General features: G+C 39.4%; 1 protein-coding gene across 4 annotated transcripts in view; it reads right to left on the bottom strand.

Annotated features, from left to right (window-relative positions):
* MED14 (mediator complex subunit 14) overlaps nucleotides 1-15801 on the bottom strand; it is an 87859-nt gene that overhangs the window by 16882 nt on the left and 55176 nt on the right. For 3 of the 4 annotated variants that reach the window (XM_037992896.2, XM_037992897.2, XM_007991428.3), the window contains exons 19-24: nucleotides 15355-15446; nucleotides 14261-14413; nucleotides 13360-13629; nucleotides 8720-8860; nucleotides 5396-5507; nucleotides 572-703 (exon numbers count right to left, since the gene is read on the bottom strand). In XM_037992896.2, the coding sequence (XP_037848824.1) occupies nucleotides 572-703; nucleotides 5396-5507; nucleotides 8720-8860; nucleotides 13360-13629; nucleotides 14261-14413; nucleotides 15355-15446 (900 nt within the window). The remainder of the gene's footprint in view (nucleotides 1-571; nucleotides 704-5395; nucleotides 5508-8719; nucleotides 8861-13359; nucleotides 13630-14260; nucleotides 14414-15354; nucleotides 15447-15801) is intronic. The other variant, XM_073013793.1, reaches the window with a different exon arrangement.

Below are 15801 nucleotides of genomic sequence, written 5' to 3'. Positions count from 1 at the left end.
GAGGGGAAAGAACACTTGCATGTATTTGCTTGTGTATGCATGAAACAGCTCTGCAAGAATATCTACATGTTTCTGGGAAGAGGAACTGGTGGTTGGTGGAATAAAAAGGAAACATTTCACTGACTCCTGGTTCTGGTTCTAATTTTTATCTAGTTGAATCAATTCAAAATAAAATTTTTTAGTTAAAAAGTTAAAAAATTCCAGTCTCAAAACAATTCGTATGTTAGGGTACCCACTGTAGGGGGGCAAGGGCAGGTATTTGAAGGGGGAGACAAGCAGCTGGGTAGAGAGCAAGCGAGAATAACAGAAACGTGAGAGGGCAGGCAAGCAGGGCATGTGACAGGAAGGGCAAGGCAGAGCAACAGCAAGGGAAAGTCCAAGGCAGAGACCAACTCACTGGTCATTACCTCTGTGTGGTGGAATTAGATAAATTTGATTCTTTTTGCTTGAGCAATATTTTTGCTACTTCCTCAATAAACAAGTATTAATTTTGCAATGAAAAAATTTACTCAACAAAAATTATTTTCACATCAAGCTCTTATGCTGTATCGATTTCCATGTATGGACTCACCATGTGGACTAGCAAAACTGGCCCCTGGTCCTATTGAGATTCCATGCGAGGATGGGGGAGGAGTTGGAACAAATGACGCTGGTGATGGGGCTCTCAAAGCCCCACTTGGGGAGCTGGCAGCGTGCAGATTTCCTAATAAAGGAAAATAATTATAGATAATCTTGCAGGACACATTTTATGTCCTGTCCAAGGACCCCAAGTTAAAAATCTCTCTACAAACTAAAGAAACGAGTAGTATAGCTCCCATATATATAACACAGAGAAAAACTGGCAAGATTTCATTATCGAAAGAGAGTGTTCAATTCCATGGGCCCAAATTCTAGCTCTTATATTGACTGATTAAAAATCCGGTGTACTTTTTATTCAGTTATTCATTCAACAAGAAGGCCTGAATGCCGACTTCATGCCAAGCACTGTTTTAGGCATTGGGGATGCAGCAGTTAACGAAAGAGATAAAAATCCCTGCCCTAACAAAGCTTATATTCTAATAGAATGAGAAAGACAAGTATCTGTCCGGTAAGTGCTATGGAAAAAAATACAACAGGGTAAGGGGACAATATCGTGTAGTGAAGGAGGTGGGTATTGTTCCTTATATATAGCAATCAGAAAAGACCTCTCTAAGGAAAGGGGCATGTGAGCTGACAGGTGAAGAAAGGATTAGGCATGAGGATACCCAGGGGATGAGATATTCCAGCCAAACAGAGAGCTAGTGCAAATGCCCCAAAGGTGGAAGCAGTTATAAATAACAGGGAGGAAGCCAGTGTGGCAAGAACAGAGTGAACGAGGTGGGCAGTGGGAAGAGAGGACACCAGAGAGGCTGGAGGAAGAGGGGTGGGTCCCAGATCACATGGGGACTTGTGGGCCACTCTAAGGACTTAGGGTTTACCCTGAATGAGTGGGAATCCAATGCAGAGTTTGGAGCGGAAATCATGGACGAACTTCTGTCCCAGAAGGATCACTCTAGCTGCTGTGGGACAGACTATAGAGCAAGGGTAGGGGTAGGGACAGGAAAACCAGTTAGAAATGACTGCAATAATTCAGGTGAGAGAGGACTAGTGGCTTGGGTAAAGGTAACAGACTATGGTAGTGAAAAGTGGTTGGATTCTGGGTAAATTCTGAAAATCAAGCTGACAATATTTGGTAAATGACTGAACATGGGTATGAAAGAGACATCCAGCATGACTCGAAGAGCTTCAGCCCAAGTAGCAGGAAGGGCGGGCCTGCCATTTACTGAGCTGGGGTGTCTGTGGGAAGAGGAGCACTGGGGCAGTGAAGAGATCCGGAGTTTAGTTTCAGCCATGCTGAGTTTCAGGTATCTACCAGATGTTACATGGAAATTATGCCGAATAGGCAGTTAGAAAATACAATACAAGGCCGGGTGTGGTGGCTCACGCCTGTAATCCCAGCACTTTGGGAGGGCGAAGCGGGCAGATCACCTGAGGTCAGGAGTTTGAGACCATCCTGGTCAACATGGCGAAACCCCGTCTCTACTAAAAATACAATCATTAGCCAGGCACAGCGGCGCGTGCCTGTAATCCCAGCTACTCAGGAGGGTGAGGCGGGAGAATTACTCGAACCCAGAAGGCGGAGGTTGCAGCAAGATGAGATTGCTCCATTGTACTCTAGCCTGGATGACAGAGCAAGACTCTGTCTCCAAAAAAAAAAAAGAAAGAAAAAAGAAAATACAATACTAGACTTACGGAGAGACTGAGATTGGAGATATAAAAAACAAACAAACGTTAACTTATTTAAAGCCACAGGACTAGTTTTAATTTAGGATTATGAAAGGGTGAACTATGGCTACCAAAACTATGAATAAATGCAACATTTAAACACTTGCTACATTATCATAATTACCTTTAATATCAGCATGTTTCAAATTCTCTACTATAGCAGTCCCCGCCTTATCCACAGGGGATATGTTCCAAGACCCCCAGTGGATGCCTGAAACCTCAGATAGTATTGAAACCTGTTTTTATCCTACACACATATATGATAAAGTTTAATTAACAAATTAAGTACAGTAAAAAATTAACAACAGTAAAATAGAACACTCTTAGCAGTATATTATCATAGAAGTTATGTGAATATGGTACCTCTCTGTCTCTAAATATCTTATTGTACTATACTTGCCCATTTTTGGTCCTCAGTTGATCTCAGGCAACTAAAACCTCGGAGAGCGATAAGGCAGGGGGAACTGTACTATGTGAGATAATTTCATATTTTTGTGTTCTCTAATACCTAAAGCACTGCCTTACTTTCAGTCAGTATGTTGATCAACTTGACCAACCTTTAAGTGTTTACATTTACTTATTTAGCTGTATGATCTGGACAAGCGACCTAACTTCTCCATGTCTCAGTTTTCCTCCATAAAACGGCAATAATAATAGGACCTACACCACAGGTTTGCTGTGAGGATTAAATGGGTAAAGTGCTTAGACTAGGGCTTGGCACACAGTAAGCACTATATATGCTTGTCTACTACTATAATTATTTCAAAATATTTTTCCCTTCCTACTGTATAAAAACAATGTCAACTCCTATCCTAGAAACACACTCCCCTGGGGTTCTACAATCCTGTTTCTCCTGTTTTGCCTACTTCCTCCCTAGCTGCTACTTCCCTACTGACCACTGGTATTCCTAGGGGTGGACTCAACTACCCACTTGGGCTTCAATGACCCTAGACATGACAACAACAACTTCCAAGTCTTCATCTATGGCTCAACCATCTCTGATGAACCATAGGCTCATACAGCCAACTGCCTACTGGACATCTTGACTTAGGACTCTCTGGGGACTTGCAAAATCAACAGGTTCAAGAGAACGCCCTGCTCCTTTCTCTGTGAAATCTGCCCATCCACCACTCTAGTCACTTTCAGTTGTATAAATTTAACCCAGACTAAAATCCAACAATGGCTTCCTATTTACCCATACAATAAAGGCCAAAATTTTGAACAGAGTCCTGTCTCTCCACACACCAGCCATTTGGAAGAGTCTACCATCTTCTGGGAGTTCAGACTCCACACACCCTGCACAGTCTGCCTGAGATATCTTCCTTGTCCATGTCCCTGCACCTGGGTAACTCTGACCCACCCTTCACGTCTCGGCTTAACTAGTGTTGAAAGGAGGGAGGCAAACAAGGCATCCCCAAGAAACAAACAATTGAACCCCTCCTTATCGAACGCTCTTTCAGAAGCCCAAGTGACCCTTTTTGTAACACTCATCATACTTGGCATTACAGATGAAGACTGTTTATCTAGGAATCTAAGCAGAGGAAGCACACCCCACCCCCCAAATAAAAGTGAATTTAAAGATTTAAAAAATGAGGATCTATTTTTTTAAAACGACACCACTGAAGTAATGTGAAGAGCAATATGAGTGGCTACGTGTGAGACATGGTGGGGGTGGGATCTGCCAGGGTGCGAGTGCCTAGGCAGTGCGGGATGTCGAGCAGCCCAATCTGGGCAACAAGACAGATTACAATGGACTGGTCAAAGAGGCATTTGTCATGTACCACGCCCCAGGCTAAACACTTTATGTGAACTATTGCATTCAATTCTTACAACATCCCTATGGAAAAGGTTTTATATTATTCTCATTTTACAAATGGAATTAGCTATTGAATAAGTTATATCATTACATCTCCCACCTGCAGATTAACGGATTTTCTGGTCAATACAAATTTCTCATATACAGACACACATATACATATCTATAAGAATTTTTGTATTTTATAAAGGAGAAAAGCATGCACTGCAAATTCTGCTTTTCAAAGTGAAAACTTAAAAGCAGATGTATTTGTTGGGTTTGTTACTTAAAAATCAGGATTTAATGTAGTTGTTTGTCCTGTTTTCTGATAAGCCCGAATGCCTTCAATTGGTACTAAACTACTTAATGTATTCTTTAGTTGAGTGGACTGATATATTTACAGTAGATAAAAGGTTTTATTATGCATGCTTTTAAAAGTCATTTAATTTCTTATATTTTACATCCTATATTACATATCACATCTTTTATGCTAAAACTTTCTTTGAAAAAAACCATCATTATGCTCTGGACATATTACCAGGACCTAGTAGGCAAGGGGTCATTCTCCCCAATAAATCTGATGACCTAGCTTCCTTGCTAGATGATAAGCTCAAGAGCAGGGCTGATATCTGGTTCACTGCTAAATCCCCAGCACCAGGCAGCATTTGGCACTGAGCAAGTACTCAAGAGATACCACTGAATCATTCAGTTAAAAGCAAAAATTTGGCATTCTCAAGCACTTTTACAGCGCACTTCATAGGGCTGCCAACAAAGCCATTATGTCTGGACAAACAGACTGTGCACTGCCTGACTCGGAGCTTGGGGGCAGGCCACCCTTCCACCTATTCCATGGCTTAGCAAACTTTTTCTGTAAAGGGCTGTCATAGTGGGAAAGCAGCCATAGACATTACATAAACAAGTGTGGCTTCATTCCAATGAAACTTTATTTACAAAAACAGATGACAGGCAGGATTTGGCTCTATAGGCCTTAGAGTCTGTCGATCTGTAATATAGATCATGTTGTGATTAGCACCCCCTGGAGTTGTGCTGTGAGTCTGGCTCTGGGTGACATTAATTTAAACCTTTTAAAGTGCTCCTGAGCCTGGACACAGACTTCACAAACCTTCCATAATAAATGAGTGACAACTATCTAGCCATAGACTAGAAAGGGAATTCTCTCTGAAGCCTGAGGCTAGATGCACAGTGCTTCTCAATGTGGGGGGGGGGGGGAGGGGGTGTGTGTGTGTATTTTGGATTTGAAAGTTGAACGTGACAAGAAAGTAAGTGATATCTTACCTGGAGACTGTGTGTGCATCATAGAGGGAGACTGATTGACTGTGCTATGATAAGATGTAGGGGGTGAAGTAAGAGGATAAGCACCTGATGTTCCTGGCTGCTTTGGAAATGGCTGAAAAGAAGAAAATTAAATGTTGGTAAAATGGCCAACTGCGTGGAGCATAAGAGTGTGGCTTTCACTAATTATAGCTACAGTGTTAATATTTACACACTTTGTTGGTTACCAAATAGGAAACATGAGGTATAAAAGCGTGCAAAATAAATACACATCAACAACACAAGTCTTTATAAACCCTGACTTTCGAAATGTTTTAAAATAGCAACATCCTCTTTCCCGATCTTGCAATGCTTTCTATCCCTCAAGATGTTTTTTGCTCATTTTATATCTAGCATATAACTGATTTATCTCTATTATTTATCTACCATTTCATTGATTCTAAGACATTTTCCCCCCACACTTTAACATCTCTAAAATCAGGGTGTCTCTTTCCATTTATGGGATGTTAGTTTAACTGGCAGTGCTTTTTCTTTCTGAGCAGTAGATAAAAACTGATGCATCTCACATTTGGTGGCGTTTAGTATCAATGAAATATGGTAGCTCAGCCTGACCTTTACTCACCTTTATCACTTTCACAAGGTAGTTGTAACATTTTACATATTTTCTAGTGCCACACGAGAGTTTCAGTTGTTCCTAACATCAAATGTTGGAAATAATTATCAATTTTTTTCTTGAAGTCATTTTTGTGGGTGTGGAGTATTACCTCATTGTAGCTTTAATTTGTATTTCTGTGATGGCAAATAATGTTTGAATACCTTTTCTGCGCTTATTGGCCACTTGGACATCCTATTATGTGAAATGACTTGAATCTTTTACCGATTTTTAAAACCAGATTGTCTACTTTTTTTTTTTTTATTGATTCTTTCTATCTTAAAGAAATTATAGAATTCAGGCTAACTCATAAGCTACAAAATCATGTATTTGCCCATACTGTTTTATCCAATAATGTAGAATGTACCTTTATGTTTGGAAATGTAAGCCATACTAACTTGTTAATTAAAACTATGATATTCATAAACTTTTATATTTTCTTCCTTTCCTTTCTCATGGACTAGCTTATACACTAAAACAGCATTTTACATAAAAGAAGAAAAGCTACCTGCTAACATCAAGTAAAATGTACATGAATCCCTTTATGAACATTTTTTTCTCACAACTGTCTTATCAGGGAGATGAACAGTTTACAAATAGAAGCATTGCACAGATATCTGATAAGCAGAAAAAACTGAAAACTGAAACTGCTCAATAAAAGGCTCAATCTTTAGGAGTATAAAGACATTTAACCATGGCAGATGAATATTCTTTTAAAAGGATTCTGACTTGGTATTAAGTGTCAAACTTTTTAACTTAAAAACAAAACAAACAAAAAGGCTCTACCTACAGGTTGAATTCAGAGCAAGAAAAAGCAGAAAATTCCTCAAGTTTTCCCAAAGTGACAAATCATTCTAACTTTTCTAGAATATCCTAACCTTTGGCCAATCTACCCACATCTAATCCTTCTGCCTTAGCTTGCAACTATTTTCCTAGTTAGAAATCTCACGTTCAGTATGAAATGCTACTGGGTGTATACAGCTCTTAGCCAAATCAGAGTATCTAATAAACTAGCGCTGCAGGCTCTCACTGTGTCAAATTATGATTTTTTTCAGTAACAACAGCACTTTGGGAGGCCAAGGCAGGCAGATCACCTGAGGTCGAGAGTTTGAGACCAGACTGACCAACATGGAGAAACCCCCTCTCTACTAAAAATACAATATCAGCTGGGTATGGTGGTGCGTGCCTGTAGTGCCAGCTACCCGGGAGGCTGAGGCAGGAGAATCACTTGAACCTGGGAGGTGGAGGTTGCGGTGAGCTGAGATCACACCACTGCACTCCAGCCTGGGCAACAAGAACAAAACTTCATCTCAAAAAAAAAAAAAAAAAAATCATTATAGAGGAGCCAATGAACAACTTATCTTGGGAGACAGAGAGAATAATGGACCACATTCTCCCTCCATTCCCCCTATAACATTGGCCCTGCTACGGCCATGGTCATGAGACAGCCCATCTCAGTTACTTCTTTCCCCCAAAGGATGTGGCTCATTCCCTGCTCCATATCAGGTACAGGAAAAATAAAAAATGCAAGAAAGTGGCTTCCACAAGAAAAAGGCTGCTCTGATATCCGCTGGGCCAAGGTACTTCTCTCCCATGGTGGCCCAGCATCCTCGGAGGGCTAGTATCTCATCTGAGTCAATGTCTGTCACAAGAGTGTGGCACCTTGGCTACAGAGACATTTGCATAGGCCTTTACTGAGCTTCCCTGTTCTACATGAAGGCCAAGAAGGGAAACAGCGAGAAGGCAAGTAACCCTAAATAGCTGCCAGGAACAACAGAGCTTCCAAAAAACCCTCCTTCTAGTAAGAATCTAGTATTTTTTCAAAGATTTAAGCACTGGAAAGTTGTAGTCACTAAGTAGCCAGACCAGAAGCTAAGCAATAAAATAAGCTAAGAGGATTCTCTGCACAATGCTGGTTTCAAGCAATGCTATTCATGAAAGCTTCTGGGTGAGAAGCAGTGAGCTATTTTGTAAACCAAAACTAAAGGATGTGCCAAAGAGCCTTGCCTAGAGGCTGTGTGCTCATATACAACTAAAAATGGAGCCCCTGAAGACTCCAGCCCAGAGTCTACAGCCTCAATGAGGACTTTTCAGACTAGGGAGTCACACAGGACTGTTGAAGGGCTAAATGATCACTGTTCACCTTCTATTTCAGGAGGGTCTGTGAGAAAACAATGGCTGGCCTAGGGGCCTGTTCAACTCTCAGACATGTGAAGGTGACAGGACAGAACTGAAAGCTCTTATGGTTCTATAATGTGGCTTATCCAAATGGTCTGAGGACAGAACCCTGAAAATTTGTCCACCTGTTCTCTGTAGCAGTCCCTACTGAACATCGCTAGACATTTAGTCCACTGTGCTCTACTTAGTAGCATCTGTCCTTCAAGACAAGGTGAGGAAACTCTCTCAAAGATCTCACATCCTGCGGATGATATTTCCATCCCTGGAATCATATAACATCATTTTAAGTGCGTGAATGATCTGAGATTAATGCTGTTTCCAACACTATTCATTTCTTGTCACTGGAAGTCTCCTCCTCACCTCCTTCTGTAACTCTTTATTTCGTAAGTATTTCCTGGGCATCTCGGGCCCACCAAGGACCTCCTTGTCTTTGATGCCTATAGAACCTGTGAAGTTACAGAAATGTGATACCACTTGGAATTTTGGCTAGATATTACCTGTTGCTGGGGTGGTGGCTGGAGCTGCGATATTAAAGAATCCATCATATCTCCTCCTATAGGAGAAGGGGGATTATCGTCCTCATTTACAGACCTTCTTCGAGCATCCTGATTGCTGTCAACAAACATATTCAGGAACGTCTACGGATATAAACAGGTAAAAATTAGATTATTTTACCTAACATTATTAGCAAAACATTTTAAATTATTTAGAATATTTAAACAGAAACATAGTATGTTGATCCTTGAAGATCATTACTAGGACAACCTAGAAGAAATATTGTTAATTTTGAAGCTGGAAACTGAGGAAAACAGTTAACAAAAACAGCATCTAAAAAAAGGTCATATCAACTAAGAAATATTGTGTGAGCAAAAAGTTGAAGAAAGAAGTACATCCTGGCACCTCTTACCATCAGATCATAATATTTTCTTATTAACTTCTAATCCAGAAATGGGGGTAAAAAATGAAAAGCATATTGGCCATAACTTGGAAAATTCCCCAGCTAGTGAGCGCTCTCACTTTTTAAACTAGAAAATATGAAAGGAAAACTGAGTAAGAAATGATCCAATTTTTTCCTTTTTTATATTACATGATTTAATCTTGAACCATTAAGAGTGGGACAGCCTTGTTTTTATATATTGTCAAAACTGAGCAAGGCTATCAGAGTTTATGTTTCAAGCACAGATTCTCTTTAACACTCCTTACATCCCCAGTATTCTATCATAAGCTTATCAGAATCACTAGAGAGCTATTAAAAGTCCAAAGTGGGCTGAGCCCAGTGGCTCATGCTTATAATCCCAGCACTTTGGGAGGCTGAGGTGGGAGGATCCCTTGCGAGACCAACCTGGGCAACAATGGCAAAACTCCATCTCTACAAAAAATACAAAAATCAGCCAGGCATGACAGTGCACACCTGTGGATCCAGCTACTAGGGAGGCTGAGATGGGAGGACTGCTTGAGCCTGGGAAGTTGAGGCTGCAGTGAGCCGTGATCCCACCACTGTGCTCCAGCCTGGGCAACAGAGTGAGACCCTGTCTCAAAAAAAAAAGTCGACAGTCTACTTTTAATTAAAGATGATGGGCTCACAACACACACTGCATTCTTTCCCCACTAAAACTACTGGAAAAAAATTTTTGAAGCAATAAGTAACAAAGACAAAAAGAATGGGAGAACAGAAAAAACAGCAATACATCCTGGAGGCTGCAAAGCAGATGGTTTAGTAGCAACTAGAACCATCCAATGTGAGAAAGCTGTATCCTAAGTAAGCTGTGGGGAAAGCCAAGCAGCAAACTATTTCCATCCAGATCCCCGAGACACTTTGGAACTGGCAGTATCAGGCACTGATATGGTTTGGCTCTGTGTCCCCACCCAAATCTCATCTTGAATTGTAATCGAATTATAATCCCCATGTGTTGAGAGAGGGACTGATTGATTGGATTATGGGGACAGTTCCCCCCATGCTGTTGTGATAGTGAGTTCTCATGAGATCTAATGGTTTTATAAGTAGAAGTTTCCCCTGCTCTTGCGCTTCCCCTTTACCTTCCACTACAATTGTACATTTCCTGAGGCCTCCTAGCCATTCTTTCTGTTAAGCTTGTGGAACTGTGAGTCAATTAAACCTCTTTCCTTTATAAATTACCCAGTCTTGGGTAGTATCTTTACGGCAGTGTGAAAACGGACTAATATGGGTACCTTTGGAAGTGGGGATAAAAGTGGGACTAATAACAGAAGGACTAAGTGAAAGTCTAAGAGACACTTAGACCCTCCAGATCCTCTGCTATTCTCACTGAGCTGGGTTGATCTCTTCCACCCTGGAGGAGGATCTCTGACTTGAGGGATGCCAAGATCAATTGAGAGAAGGACTACCATATAAAAAATGGGGATCAAAGTCTACATAAATTTGAGAATACTCGTTTTCTCATTTGACTTTCCCAATATTGAGAGCCAGATGCATACCATCTATGCAGAAGATTTGGATACTTCTGTCTTGGTACTCACACCAGTCCAACAAAAAGACCTAAAGCTACTGATATCAGGAGTTTCCCAAAGAAATGGCACAAGGAGATCATCCTGCAATGAAGACCACAGTCAATAAGTCTTACCTTTAAATAAGAGCAGGGAGTTAAGAATCGCTTAACATTTGAGTAAAGACACTAATATAAAAGAAATCAATACCACACCCCCACATACACAAAAGCAAGGTAAATAAAATAGAGATTATGTAGGATAAAAAGAAGAAAAAGTAATGTTGTCATATAATAGAATGTTTAAAATAAACATTTTGAAACAAAAAAAGACCTTTTGAAAAAAATTTTTAAAGAATGGCCAAAATAAAATATTGATAGAAATAAAAAATAGAGGGATAAGAGGAAAAAAGTGAGGTATCTCCCAGAAACAAGAGACAAAAAAAAAAAAAAAAAAAAAAAAAAAACAGAAGAAATAGGAAAACTAGAGGACAAGTCCACAATGCCTAGCATCAGAACATTGGGAGTACCCAAACGAGCTAACAGAGAAAACAACGGAGATGAACAAAGAAATAGTGCAAGGAAATTTCCCAAAGCAAAAGGATGTAAGTTTTCAGACTGAAAGAGCCCAGTCAAGTCACATAATGTTCAACAGTGTGAACTCATTACACATCTCAATAGTCACAATGCAAGCTAGGAGACAATGAAGTAGTCTCTTCAAAATTTTTACAGAAAATGATTGCAACCTAGAGTTCTTTACCTAGCCACTTCAGTTAGATGAGGGTAAACTAAAGATGCTTTCAGGCATACATGATTTCAAATTAACTCTCCACCCACCATGTACCTTCTCCCAGTAATCAAAACAATGAAATAAACTAAGAAAAAAAACAAGGGGCCCACGACACAAGGCATGCAACATGCAACATAAAAGAGAAATAAAGGAATCTCCCCTTTCATCCTTTTGCAGATTCCTAAGTGAAAACTGTGTAGAAGGCCCAGACTGCTATCAGTTCAAATTGGAGCAGGTCAGAGGCCTATTGAAGAGATTTCTTCAAGATTAAATCAATAAGGTATCTTGATATGTTTGAACATACTAAAAGGAGTTATATAAATAGAAGAGAGTTTAAGGTTAATTAGTGATAGGTACTACAGAGAAAGTGAAACCAAAAAAGACCCAATTAATATTCCCAATAAAATAAAATGTTGAGCAAGACAGGAAAAATAATCATAGTAAGCTTGGTTGCAGCAATGCTTACATATTCATAACAGTGCAAATGCTGAAAAATAATCTAATCAAAATTGCTACCTAACCATGTTACCAAGATAGGAGGAAAGACAAATGTGTTTATGTACTGAGAGCAGCCTGGAAGGAGGAAGGCACACATAAAAAAGAATTTAATAACAACTAAAGCCTGGGCAACATGACAAAATCCCATCTCTACAAAAAATACAAAAATTATCCGGGTGTGGTCCCTGCTACTGGGGAAGTTGAGGTGGAATGGTGGGAGGATGGATTTAGCCCTGGTGGTTGAGGCTGCAGTGAGCCATGATCATGCCACTGCACTCCAGCTTGGAGGACAGAACGAGATCCTGTCTCCAAAAAAAAAAAAAGAAAAGAAAAGAAAAACAGAAAAAAAAAAAAAAAAAAAAAGAATGCTCATCTTTCATTGTGAGAATCAGATAATGCCCTCAACCAAAAAGTAAACAAATAGCAATGTAGGCATTCTACTTAGAGATAAAGATATAAATATCAAGATAATCAGCTATATAAGAATTGAAAACAGGGCATCTGGGGAGCAAGAAAATGACAAGAGTGAATTGCAGGAGACTATTTTTCAAATCAAGCCTTTTAGATTTATTTGACTCCAGACAAAAAACACATACAACTGAGCTATCACATCAGTTAACCACTCTGGCAGTTGTAGTCCAGGACCTTACATTTTTAAAAAGCATCAGGCCAGGCACAGGTTACTGTGATCCTAGCACTTTGCGAGGGTCCAGGACCTTACATTTTTAAAATGCATCAGGCCAGGCACAGATTACATCACGCCTGTAATCCCAGCACTTTGGGAGGCTGAGGCAGGTGGATTACTTGAGGTCAGGAGTTCGAGACCAGCCTGGCCAACATAGTGAAATCCCATCCCTACTAAAAATACAAAAATTAGCCGGGTATGGTGGCACATGCCTATAATCTCAGCTACTGGGGAGGCTGAGGCAGGAGAGTCACTTGAACCCACATGGCTGAGGTTGCAGTGAGCCAAGATCGTGCCACTATACTCCAGCCTGGGTGACAAAGTGAGACTCTGTCTCATAAATAAATAAATAAATAAGCATCACAGTAGAATTGATGACCAAATCTTTTCAAAAATCAATGATAAAAACTACTTTTAAAGTTCCAAAGACCAAATACAACTCTTTTTAGTATCTTCATCCTACTAATCAGAAGGTAAGAATGTAAAGAAAAATATTTTAATCATCTCATACACATAAGCACAGCACTTTATCAGAACTTCTAGCTCCTTCAGAATGAAGTTATAGAGATGATGAATTAACACTGCTACTTATATTAAATTTAAACAGGAATTTGTTGCTTTTCCCCATTATTTCCCCATCAAAGAAACTATTTTAGAGATAATTTTTATGTTTACTCATGTTATAACACTAAAGTCTGTTACCTTTAGTCCTGGTGCAGGATAGAAACCTTCAACTAATTTGCTGTTATCAAAAAGACTATAGGCACCATCCCGTATTGCCACAACACCTCGACTCCGGCAGTATATATCGATGCAATACATGTTCCTGAAGGCCAGTCTGATGTGGGTGGATGACTGTGGTAGAATGGAGAAGCACTGGTAGGCAGTGTTGGTTCTCTGGGTCAAGCCCAACATGGGCACAGTGGGGAGTTTGTTGATGGCATTTAATGGAGCCTGAGTATCAAACAGTACCTAAAAGGAACAAACACAGTGAGAGCAACCAGTTTCTGTACAAACGTTAAAACCTCAGACTTTTCAGTGTATAAATGTCAAAAACGAGACAACGTCCTTCTGGCAGATTCCATAAAACTTCCCCTTGAAGAAAATGCAAACTAGATCACTGGGTCCACATTGAATCAAAGAAAATTCTCAAAGAAGTGTTCAAGATATAGAAGACAAAAGTTATCAGTCTTAGTCATTAAAGACAAGTCTCCATGATCTTTTGAAGAGTTTTGCCTGAGACACTAAATGCTGTTTTTGTTTGTTTGTTTGTTTGTTTTTTAAGACAGGGTCTCATTCTGCCACCCAGGCTGGAGTGCAGTGGCACAATCACGGCTCACTGCAGCCTTGACTTCCCCAGGCTCAGGTGACCCTCCCACTTCAGCCTCCCAGATAGCTGGGACTACAGGCGTGCATCGCCACACCTGGCTAATTTTTGTATTTTTATAGAGACAGGGTTTTGCCACATTGCCCAAGCTGGTCTTGAACTCCTGAGAACAAGCAATCCTTTCGCCTTGGCCTCCCAAAGTGTTGGGATTACAGGTGTGAACCAGCACGGCTAGCATACAACTCTTATTTTTAGACAGAAAATAAACTTAATTACCTGTAATAACTGAACCACATTTGGTGTTTTGTTGAACATTTCTTGAAGCTGATGGAGAATGGTATTGTGACAGTTACTGCAACCTGAGTTTGGGCCAACAGTTCCCAAAGAAATGTGGAATTTTTGATGGACTGAATTCCATTGGATACTAATCTAAATGAAAAAGATTACATGTTTCAGAAACTGAGAAAGTAACAGATTCAAGTAGGGGGAAAAATGTTAAAAGTAAGGCAAAATGCCAAAAATCTAAAGGAGATTTTTTTTTTTGGAAAACAAGCAATAAAATAAGACTGGATTCGAACTCCAGATGTGCTAATATGTGTTAATATTGAAAGTACATTCCCTGACCATGTGTTAGTCCTCTTTTACTAAATAAAACAGAAAGGCGCTAAAACAACTTTATTAAACTTTATTTGAAAATTATCATTAGTTTTTCTTTTCATTTTTCTCTTGAACTAAAGAAGAGTCACACTCTTGGTACCATCAACTAAGGAGCACTGTCATAAAGGGGAAGGGTGCCACTCTGAACACAGATACATTTGGTTAATAGATTTTAAAAAGCTCAAGTAACCTGACATTACTTGACGTAGAAGTCTAGAGAGAAACCAGTTGGCTGCATTTTTATACTACATTTCTAGGACTTTACATGTGAGGTGGGAAAAAAATAAAGAACTACAGATTACAGGAAATACTTCAAGATTAAGATGAAACAATGTTAACATTCATGTGCCCAAAAGCAAAAACATCCCATATTGTTATAACCACTCATACATAATTTTCCTTACAATAATCACATTGCCAAGCAAATCTGTAATCAGTGAAGAAAAAAATACAAACACCATCAGTACATTACCTTGTCCAAATTGCTTCAACATCATATACCCCATCACAGGGTTATTATTTTTGTTTTCAATTTTAAAGAGTTAAGCATTATAGTATACTATATTTACAGCCACAAGCATTTAAAATTTACCATTTTATCCCTAACTTTTACTTGAGCTCTTACTTATATTAAGGTAATTTTCATGTTTTTTTAATTCTTGATTTTTAAAAAATTCATAAGACAGGAACTTCAGCATTTCTATTAGACTTACTGAGCTTCCCTTGGTGGTTCCATAACACAAGATAAGTTTGCGGTAATTATAAACACGAACTTCTGAGAAAATATTTAGATGAGCGGGTATGTCTAAACCGAAGGAAACGAAAAGGAGATTAATATTATACATGTAAAATTTTAAAATATAAATTTGAATAAGAGGGCATTTTGGCAATATTATATGCCCAGACAGGTCTCTAGTTAAGTAACTTGGTTTAAAAAAAAGCAACAGCATAATAAATAATATGCTTCCATTTCTACAAAAGGGGGCAAGGGCAGGTGAGATACACTGAAGCAGTCTAGCATAGTGGTTAAAGGGTTCCAATTCCAACTCTGCCACTCACTAGCTATGGGACTTTATACAAAGTTCTTGGTCTTTGCAACTTGTTTTCTTCTGTAAAATGAGGAATAATACTCACCTCATGATTGTGATTGTGAAGACTGT

The sequence above is a fragment of the Chlorocebus sabaeus genome, chromosome X, assembly GCF_047675955.1.
Source record: "Chlorocebus sabaeus isolate Y175 chromosome X, mChlSab1.0.hap1, whole genome shotgun sequence".
Classification (NCBI taxonomy): domain Eukaryota; kingdom Metazoa; phylum Chordata; class Mammalia; order Primates; family Cercopithecidae; genus Chlorocebus; species Chlorocebus sabaeus.
This window is presented reverse-complemented; position numbering and strand designations above follow the sequence as displayed.